Consider the following 10,612-nt stretch of genomic DNA (forward strand, 5'->3'; position numbering starts at 1 on the left):
AGTCCTCCGTAAAAATTTTAGTTATGTAACATTGTGGAAATACCAGCAGGTGCTCTATGGTTGCAGGACTTGCTTTAATGTTTTCCCAGTTGTTCTTATCCAAAGCTGAAATTAAATTTTACCCTGACTTTCTCTGTACCTTTAAAATCCATGGCAGTGACAGCACGAGCTTTGCATATTGCGTACAAGTTGGGATTAAGGGACTTTATTGCTAGCAAAGTCCAAGAAACGAGGGTAAAAGGTGCACAACACCATTTCATACTTAGTAGCTTCATTACTTACATGTGAGCAATTGTTCATGTTTAGGATGTTCATTCTCATGCAGTAATGTGGAAATATTGCGGTCTGAGATAGAAAATTACTCAGAGGAAAAACGAGTTTTGAAACAAAAAGGAAAAAAAGATGATCTGAATTGAAGTGGTCATCACTAGAAACAAGGAGAGTTCACCGTGAAAACTTGGTTCATTGCTGCCCTGAGGACGTTCCTTCCTCCTCTGACGTAGGGTTTTGAGGAGGTTCGCATTTCAGGACAGCGAAAATGTGGAGGCAAACTCCCCCTCTTTGTGTAAGTTTTCCTTTAAGCTGACATTGGAAGGAATGGAAATATTTTTAATACTACCTCATTATTTTCGGAGGTAACTAGGCTTGTCATTTTCCATTGTAACATTAGATGTAGTTTTCCAGTTTCCTCTCTATATCACATTTCTACTAAGTAGAGAGAAAAATCAGTTGAAAGGTTGATTTTTACTGGAAGGCTTTGCGCTCTCCTCCAAGATTAGTTTCTTCATTTGGGGCTAATGTCTGTTTGGGGGTAAATTAATAGGTGCTTCTCAGATGGAAGAATCCAGAGGTACAGAATCATTGCAAGCAGAATGTGGTGACGTGTCATTAAGCTGCTAAAAGCTGATTTTAAGTGCTATGACACTCACTTTTGTTTTAAAAGTTTCAATGGTTTCTCTGGTCACAGTTCCATAGAAATGTTCTGTATTCAGAAGCTGCACGTGGGGGTTTCCACATGACAAAAAAAAATTGACAGCTTGTAACAAAAAAAAATGCATTAAACCTTTAAAATGAATGAAGGGCGGAAAGAAGGAATAGTGTTAATGGTACAGGAATATGTGTGAAATATTGTATTGTAAGACAAAGCAATATGCATTTGAGCCACTTCCCTCTGAATAATCATCAATTACTGTATTTGCTGGACCTTTTGCACATTAAATTGGGGGAGACCAGGTGGATTTCCATCTTCTGAAGTGTGTTTGTGCCCTGGAATCTTGTTTCTCCGCTTAGAGCATGTGGGTTACTTCTGTTCCTCTTGAAACCCTTAGCAAATGTGCCATTGGCTTCAAGACAGACACAGGCCAGACCCATGCCATACAGTATGATTTGTAAATGTTTTCCCAGTATTTACAAGCCAGTTAAATGTAGGATCTCTGTCCATAGTCAGCTAAGATACAGTCTAACAACTTATAAATAAAATTGTGTGTGTGGTATTATTACAGATAAGGAAATCAATCCAAGTTGATACATTTTGGGGCTTCTGATAATTTTTTGTTCACTTTCTTTAAAAAAAATTCAGACATTTCTGTATGAAATTAGTTTAAAATTAAAGCAAAAATACCAGAGTAGCCATCTCATGTATTTCTGGTTCGGCAGAAGGTGACAGTTGAGCCCCTTATGAGAACTATTTTTGTGAAGTTACAGTTTAATTTTTGCTGTAAGGTGAGGCTGGCATCACTTTCAAAACAGCATCCATCTCACAAATAGCCATCCAAATAAGCCTGGTTAATATTTTGGGAGAAGCTTTCACTTACCACACACACAGAACACAGCATAGTAGCATTGGAAAATATTTACATTGTTCATGTTGTCTTAAATAACATAGTGTCTGCTTTAAATAGTAGATTTCCAGTAGTCTTCAGCTCTGCGCTTCCTTGAATAGCTGTAAAAACAATGCATTGTTAGAAAGAGTGTAAAATAAGGACATCTATAATTCTTTGCAAAATGTCAAGAAGCACCCCAGAGGAATCAACTCTGATTAATTACCTTTTGGATTAGTTTTGCAAAGCTCTTCAAAAACTTTTTGGGTGTTTTTTTCTCATAAGATTCACATGAAGATTCGCACTGTTGGAAGATAGAGAAAATCATGCCAGTTCTGAACAGCACGTCAGAATCATTAACGATACTTCAAGCTTTCTTACTGAAAAATAGTGAAGGTTGTAATCAAAGCCTTTTACAAATGGAAAAGCTGAGAGACAGGCTATTTCAGAAAGGGAAAGAATAGAGTAACGACACCTTTCATTCATGTTTTTTGCAGTAATCCCTGTCTCTCTGTCTGGCACCGTGTGTGGTTGCCAAGTACATGCATGCGATTGACAGGTAGGATCAAAGTAAACACCTCTCCCAGAAGTGCAGAAAACTGAACATTTTTAACATCCAAAGTAATAAAGGCAGGTTGAACTTTCTAACAAGTTTGCTTTCTACAATTCCAGCATTACAAGTAGTGTCTGCTTTAGAAAATGAGGATCAATGGTCACAAGTGTGAACACTGTGAGGAAATCTTACCTTTCCGGAGTCGCTGACAATCAGTCTTTTCAAGTGTCTAATGGCTTTGGTGAATGTAGTTTTTTCTTGGTTGTTGTTTGGTTGTAATTTCAGTGTGCCGTTCTGGAAGCAGGTCACAGCTGTGAACAGGCATTCATCCTAGGGTAAGAAAAGAAGGAACAGTTTTAAAATGTATATTGCAGCATTTTTTCCTGCATGTATTTTGTTGCGGTCCATGTGCGAAAGTTAAGTATCCAGGATATTAACTGAGAAGATTCAGTAGTCTTTTGCTTTTAAAGTTAATTTCAGATAGTAAGAGATCTTTAACCTGTACTCTGCCTGTTCTTTGATAATTACTTAAGTATTTTGTCATAAAATAAATGTCTAAAATGTCCACTTGGAAATGAATCATGACAGCAATTGGAAGAAAATGCTACTGAAGAGCAGATTGTATTACACGTAGTAAGTTTTTGCAAGCATAGGCATGAACGTTTTCTTTTGAAAAGATTAAGAATATTGCTCTGGACTGATCCTCAGTACTACATGTGGGAATATACCTTTTCCTTTCTCATTTTTGTGCCATTTCTAACATTACCTACTTAATAATTATGCTTAGAATTGATATAGAACTGCATATTCTCAAATACTAATGAAAGGTTCTCACTTGATAGCATGGGAAATGAAAGTGATGAAATTAGTTAACTTACTAGAGGGAGAAGAGGGATTGAGGATGAGAAGCAGGATAAGAAGCCAGGCTCCTGGCTGGGGTTGTCTTACTGTGCTGCTTTACATTCAGGTGCATGTTAAGCCTAAGTCAAGGAAAGCAAGCACTATCTCTATGTGACTTGAAAAAGAAGCCTTCCATTCTGATACAAATTTTCTGCTGCTGCTTATCTAGAATTGAAGCAACCTGCTGTTTTCCTTCCCTGGAGCAGCTGCCTATTAATTTTACTAATGCTTACAGAAAACCTACAAGCTCTCCAGCATCTCCTTTCCTGTGCAGTGGCTGTTTTCCTTTGCTAGGCACACTGCCTGTGGAAAATAACACCAAAACTAACTGATAGTCAACAGAGAAAGCAAAGCAATGTTTACTGAAGCCAATTTCTAACTTACTTTCTGTTTCCCAAAGAAGTAACCATGTAGAGCTGCTGATTATGCGTATTAGAAAGGTGCCAAAGCCACCATCCCTGTTTTGCATACCATCTGCTGTTGAAGCTGAATCTCATCTGGATTATTAGATGCCACTGCAGCTTGCTGCTTTGGCAAGGACAGGGCAACCTTCCTGTAGTTGCTTGGAGCAATGTTTTAATAGCAATGTATTATATTGAGTAGATATAATGTTTTATTTTCCTTAAAAACCACACATTTATGTTTGTTTCAAGCTTCTTACCGTAACCAGTCTTGCTTACTGGAAAAAAACCACTCTTTTTTAAAGAGATTAATTTTCCAGCTGAAACTGAAAACATTTTCTGCCTCATCTGTGATGAGCTGAGAAACCAGCATTTCTCATGTGTGCTGCCTTTTTTTTTTTCTGCTGAATTAACAGTTAGCTGTCGGCAGGCCAACGGTCAGAGGACCACAAGGATTGTGGGGTTTAGTGTATCGCAGTGCGTTAAGCATTTTGATGAGGAGGTACTGAAAAGCATAGACCAGTGGTAGTGTCTGCAGGGGGCTTGGCAAGCGTGTAAAATGTTTGTATCGGAGGCGATTTGCAGCAATACTCTGCATCTGACTCAAACTAACTTTACAGATTAGCCTGAAAAGCCTTCACTTCCTGAATTAGCGATCAGAGAGGTTAGATGGTGATCTGATGTAAACCAGCATTGTGTCACTGGCTTCAGCTGCAGTGGCAATCACCACCCGTCATGGACCTTATTCTCCCTTTTCTCTTGAATCACCTCAGCCTTAAGACTAAGTTTTACCACTTAAGACTAAGACTTATCACTTAAGACTTTTTCAACCTCGTCGTGTTTTCCCTTGAGTCGATGCCCTCTGAGCTTTTAAGCTTCTTGCCACCTTTTTTTTTAAAAAAATAAGATATTTCATTGTTGAGTGAACAAAGAAATTGTTTGGCACAGTTGAGGTTAACAGTGCACTCACAGGAACCTCAGGGAAGTCAAATAGTGATAAATCCCTGAATTCTGAATGTTATAAGAGGTAGCCTTCTTACTGAATACTCAAGGCCACGTGTAAATGTGGCTTTAGCAGGTTGTCATAGAAGCAATATTTTGCTATTAAAATACAGTTATAGGATAGACTTTTTGTTAAATCCAGTTTCATTAGGGTGTGATGGCACCTAGTCACCCTGAGTGATCAGCACATATAGCTTAGTAGCTGGACAATTCAGTAAGTGTAAAGCTCACCCTTTAGGATGAAAGATTTGTTAGCATGGTTGATTGTGATAATTGCTATTAGCACACTGAGTTTGTTGTCAGAGGTTGAAGGTGTATCAACTAGGTGAATTCTCTAGTCTCCTCTAGTTTTCAGCAGAGGTACATAGGACCTCTCAGAATCGGATGGTAAAGCCCTAAGCTGCAAATGAACTGTCATCTTCCTTCCTGATGTGACCATGTTTTTTGAGAGAAAAACACACTGATAGAGCGATTAGTCACTAGCAATATCGCTTTGTTTCGGAGGTAGTGGCAAACACAGCAGTGAAATGACAACTAATCATCTTCTCCTTTTCACTTTGACACCACAAGCTAGAGTGTTAATGAAGAAAAGCCCAGCTATTAGTTTAGGGTGCATTAGTTTTTTGCATTGCAGTAGTTTCTAGCAATGAGGAGGAATGTATCTGTTTTGGTCGTGTTTCTGTATGCTTTTGGCAAGTAAAAAATGCACCCAACTGTAAAGCCTAGAAGAAGGCAAACAAAACCTGTGTGAAACAAGGTGAGTTTTTTCCTTTCTTCTTGTCATTTTTTTGCAAGAGAGGTTACAGTCCTGGGCGTTTATAAAAAACCTGTGCATTATGATTACTTTCATACGTTGCTTAGAATTGTTTGCTCTCTGAAATTGTTGTTGGGGCTCAAAAATCAGAATTATGGGTAAATTTAGGACAGCTGATAACAGAAGTCTAAGGTTAGATCGGCCGTGGCTGGTTATAGACCTTTGTAGCAGGTTGGGGATTATTAAAAGAAAGCAGGACACCTTTACTTTCTAAGCTTTTAAGACCTGTTGTTGCTATTATTAGCGTTTGATTTTACGATAAATCCTGCATCCTGCTACTTTTGAGTATGCATTCACTGTCTGTGACTTGGGTGTAATTTACTGCATATAAGACCTTGGGACGTGCAAAATATCAGCATTAAATATCGTAAAAATAAATATCTCTATTAGAAAGTCATTCACAGGGACCTGTTTGTGTAATCTTAGCTAGTTGTAATCCAAAGAGAATACTTGCAGAATGCAGTTTTACCTTCCCTTTGATAGGACAAGAAACCAGCGTACTACATAGGAGAGGAAACGCTGTGTAGATACACATAATGGCCTTCCAGTGCCACTTGTGTCATTTAGCTACAGTGGGAGGGAAAGTGGGGGTCCCTTTGGGTTCCCCTCAGCAATGCTGCTGGTGGAGCTGGAGCTCCTGGAAGCTGGAGGCATTTCCAGTCCCCAAACCTGTCTCCCCAAGAGCACTGCTGCTCATCTGGCTCTTGTCTGAATCCTCACTCTTAGCACCATTTCTTGAGTAAATGGAATTCATATAGGTTTGAATCTGTGGGTGTGTTAGAATGCATATACATGAGAGCAAAGTACTAATTAAGGTTAAGTAATTAATCTTACTGGTTATTAAGGTTACAAAATAGTAATTAAGATTAAGATTAAACATTAAAGACCCAGAAATTACGCACTTCCATCAAATTATTTTCCTATTCAATCTAGCTTGCATTAAGAGGACCAGTTCAGAGACGTGAAGAAGAAGGTATCTGCAGTTTGTTAATGGAATAAACCAGTGCAAAATCAATATATAATTTGATATAATTATAAAGGAATGTTAAAGTAATCTCACCGCAGGATTTTCTGGTGTATGCAGCAATTCAACGCCCTACAATAAAACAAATCTAAGTTAGAAAAGTTTGACATTTGAAAGTGATGTCCCTCACAAGATATGTTCTAAGCAATACGCAATGCTTGAAAATAATTTCAGTACTGTGACAAATACTTTGCTTACCTTATCTTTCACTCTGATTTCTAACTCACTGATTGACTTTAAAAGCTGATGATATTTTGCTGCTATGTGTGGAGCTGCAGTCAGTGCTGTACTGGAACAGAAGAAAAGCATATAGAAAATAGTCATCCACGCCATCCTGATGAGTTTTGTTTTAAAATGTGCCAGGAGCAAAGTTGTGCTGTTGAAGATGAACACTGCAGTTTGAGCTGTGCTCAGGTATGCTCTGTGCCTACCTATATATTGCTCCTTGCTGGAGATGTAAAACCCACCCATTTCAGTTTGGAAAGCTTTGTAGAATGGATTAATGAGTAACCCTTTTTTCTTTTCCATTGGCTAGGTGCATGTATGTGAGTTTGTGCGTAGGGGGGCAGGGATTGATGGAGTGAATGAAAATATGCCCAATCTGCACATTGGACAGGAAAAAAAGAGAAAAGGGTGAATTCCCATTTTCACTTTGAGTCAAGAAATGAACGTGGTAAAGAGTAGGTACTTAGAAACCATAGACCTAGGTAAACAAAATTTCAGCATCTTTTTCCTGTTTCTTACGGCAACGAATCTCTAAAATCCATCTGAATCTCTTCTGTACCGTGCTGGAGAAATAGGGCAGGACTTCTTTTGAGAACTTAAATGAATCTATCCTAGTTACTTTATGACTCCGAGGCTTGGTCATTAGCTAGTTCTCCCTGATGTCTGTGAACTGACAGCTTTACATTCTTACCTTGGTTTCTGCAACAGCTGAGTAAAAGCTCATCTTAGCATTTAAGCCAGCTGTGATTTGCTTTATATTTACTCGGACCCAGTATGAGACATTTTACCAGCACCATAGAGTATGTTCACTGGGGTGAAGGTTGCAGGGAGATGCATTGTCCTGGGAGATGTGGATCCCTGTACCATGCCTGTTCCCCAGCAGAATTATCTAAATTAAGAAATAAGGTGGATTCTCATAATTTTCTTCAACATTGGTGTGTTTTGTAATGAAGTACATATGCTACTTTTGAGGAAATTTATTTAATATTTAAAAGACATGTTAACAAACGGATTTTTTCCAGGAAATGCTGGTAAGGAATGTTCTCCTATAGCAACTTCCACAGTTGCTCTCTTTCTCAGTGTCTGCCACTGAAGTTAAAGGTTTTTAAAGGTGTTCTTCTTGCATATAAGCCTTTTTTTGTTCTTGTTGCCTTCAGCCCCAGCCCTCTTTCTGTCACTCTCACTGAGTTGCACCATTCTCACTAAGGCTTCTCTGCAGGCACTGGGCACTAGAAATCAACTGATTTAAAAATCCCTGTTCCATATATTTCCTCACATAAAAGGAGAAGAACTACTTTAAATGGCTCTTACATATTCTCATTAATACATGGTCATCAACACTGTGGTATTGCCTTTAAAACATTCCTGTGTGGAGTTAGTTGAGAGTGATTGAAGTCATTTGGACACCTTCACTGTGGTGAACAAAAAGATGCTCGAGTGTCTTGCAAATTAAATCTCCTTCTCCAAGTTTGAAGATTTCAGATGACTTTGGAGATGATGCTTTACAAATTATACAGAGTTTGGACTTCGGTTTGGTGTCTGGAACGCTGGACTGTGCAAGACGCTGACATCATATCAAAGACACCTGTATTTTTCTGGCCGTTGGGTGAATCTGGACGGTCAGGTTGGATCACTTACTTCCCATCATTCCTTTCAAAATGAGCATTTAAGCTATTGAGCCCTTTGCCTGGCATACTGACGTGTGTTTGTTTTCTGTATGCAAGTGATTATTTATTCTGTGGTGTTTATGCAGGGATAGGAGTTGGGCTCGGTGATCCTTGTGAGTCCCTTCCAAATCAGGTCATTCTGTGATTCTGTTTGTATGCTTAAGCCATTTTTAATCTTTCAGAAAATGGGTTGCTTAGAGGAATAGGTTTTACAGGTTTGTGTTTAGATACATGTAATGCACTCATGCTCTCATGTAAGCACATGCACCGTGGTGGAAGGGATGGCTAATCACACCTGATAGAACAGAAATCCTGAAAAATGAGAACTGAAGTAAGTAAGAAAAAGAATATTAGGTCGTACTACCTAGTCTAAAATTTAATTTTCTGAAGGAAAGGTAGCATGATCATTTGGTTTTTTTTTATTTATTTTGATAGTCGTGTCTTGAAATAATTCTAGATAAGCAACATGGCTGGACTGTGAGGTAGGGGGCATCTTGATAAGTTTTATTCAGAAGTTGTGTTGATGTACAGCTAAGGTGCATTAGTGGAAATCAGCAGCGTCTTCTTTTGGGAAGCCATATGGTGACCAATAGTTACTTTTATCTCCCCCTCCTCCCATCCCATTCATGGGAAGCTTTGCAAAAAAATATTTTTAGCTGTTATTCAGCAGCTCTGTGAGGCTGCTGAGAGGATGGAGAGACTATTACTGGCAGTGGTATTCTTTACATGAAGAGGGTACTTAGCTTTGCTCCTCTTTACCATAACTGAACCTTCATCTTCTCTGTAGGTTCTTGACCAGTAATGCAGATGAATGCACATTGTGTTCTCAGTCCAGTTTTTCGCTGTGCTGTTGGAAGTTGATAGTCAAGGAACAGACTGGTGGCAATGCCTGCTTCTGCTTTTTATTGTCAGTATTTCAACTGTGAATTCTTTTGAGAAGCTTCTTAGATCTTGGCTACTGCAGGTGATTGTGCTAGCCCTGTCAGCCTTTAAGTTTATGCATTTTTATTTGGTTGATAGGTTCCACTTGGATGTGGAGTGTTAACTGTGTGCCATTAGGTGGCTGGCAGTTATTCGTGCAAAGATACCACTGCAGATTGTTTGCACTGACCAGGCAACTCCCGGACCACTCAAGAACTTCAGCTAATGCACAATAATGCCCCTGTATTTTCAGAAATACAAAGCTTGAAAGGACAACATAGAGGTCATTGGCTTCTGTCATTGTACAGCCACATTATACAGTGGTTTTCGTATTTTATCACATCAACTACAAATGCTCCACTGTTGTGGACGAACGTTTTTCTTCATCCTTGGTGGTTTGCTAGACAGAGTATGTGTAACACCGTTCTGGATATAGCTGTGTCTCTGGGAGTTGTTTCCAGGTACTGATTCTGGTCTGTATGGCTCCACATAAGGACACTCTACAACTCCATAGTAGAATCATACCTGTGTGGCTAACAGGTAAAATTTTCATTTTAATATTTTGGGTTTTTTTCAGAAAATTGTAATAATTACAGATCTCGTTCAGTGACCAGGTCTCAAAACAATGCTGCTTCTGGACATAAAATCTGAATAACAACAGAGTGAGGTGACCCTAAGGCTCAGCATGTTGCTAGCCTGGACAGTCCTGAGATCCTGTTGCTTTAGGACAGAAAGAAATTATGAAATTTAGAAAAGAAATTTAAGCTGGACATTAGGAAAAAAAAATGCATAGAAAAGCTCATTGGGCACTGGCAGAGGCTGCCCAGGGAGGTGGTTGAGTCACCTTCCCTGGAGGTGTTTAAGGGACAGGTGGACGAGGTGCTGAGGGGCATGGGTTAGTGTTTGATAGGAATGGTTGGACTCGATGATCCGGTGGGTCTCTTCCAACCTGGTGATTCTGTGATGGCAAACAAAAGCAAATTTAAATGCACTGGAGCAAGCTCAAGCCTGATGAGCCCTGTTGTAAAGAATTAGAGTCATCACAAGGTTCATATATAACAGAGCTCTCTGTTAGGCTGTGGTTAACCTTTCACACTTAGGTTTACAAACTGAGTCCAAGTGTGAGCCCTGCTCATGCTTTGCAGGTTGCTTTTGCTGTTTACAGTCTTAACAAAACCAGCCTTCTTGTACAACACTGCACTGCAAAAGGCCGTTTATGATATTAGAGGAGATAAGAAGTTCTTTACGTGAAAGGTTGATAGCAGTGAAAACCACTGCATATTTT

General features: G+C 39.2%; 1 protein-coding gene across 1 annotated transcript; it reads right to left on the bottom strand.

The window, feature by feature from the left end:
- Nucleotides 1-1,733: 1,733 nt before the first annotated feature.
- IL21 (interleukin 21) lies at nt 1,734-6,923 on the bottom strand. The gene is made up of 5 exons (XM_069854846.1): nt 6,713-6,923; nt 6,551-6,586; nt 2,566-2,703; nt 2,047-2,124; nt 1,734-1,942 (listed from the first exon to the last, which is right to left on the bottom strand). Exons 1-5 carry the CDS (start codon nt 6,845-6,847, stop codon nt 1,919-1,921), a joined length of 411 nt encoding a protein of 136 aa, XP_069710947.1. The 5' UTR covers nt 6,848-6,923; the 3' UTR covers nt 1,734-1,918.
- Nucleotides 6,924-10,612: the final 3,689 nt, after the last annotated feature.

The sequence above is a fragment of the Phaenicophaeus curvirostris genome, chromosome 4 (assembly GCF_032191515.1).
Source record: "Phaenicophaeus curvirostris isolate KB17595 chromosome 4, BPBGC_Pcur_1.0, whole genome shotgun sequence".
NCBI classification, from domain to species: domain Eukaryota; kingdom Metazoa; phylum Chordata; class Aves; order Cuculiformes; family Cuculidae; genus Phaenicophaeus; species Phaenicophaeus curvirostris.

What these genes read in the sequence shown, in the direction of transcription:
- IL21 (XM_069854846.1), bottom strand. Translation starts at nt 6,847, where the DNA reads ATGGCGTGGATGACTATTTTCTATATGCTTTTCTTCTGTTCCAGTACA. An exon ending in AAATCAGAGTGAAAGATAAG is followed by an intron (nt 6,587 to 6,712) that starts GTAAGCAAAGTA and finishes GTTTTATTGTAG; the next exon opens with GGCGTTGAATTGCTGCATAC. An exon ending in TTGCAAAACTAATCCAAAAG is followed by an intron (nt 1,943 to 2,046) that starts GTAATTAATCAG and finishes TTGTTTTTACAG; the next exon opens with CTATTCAAGGAAGCGCAGAG.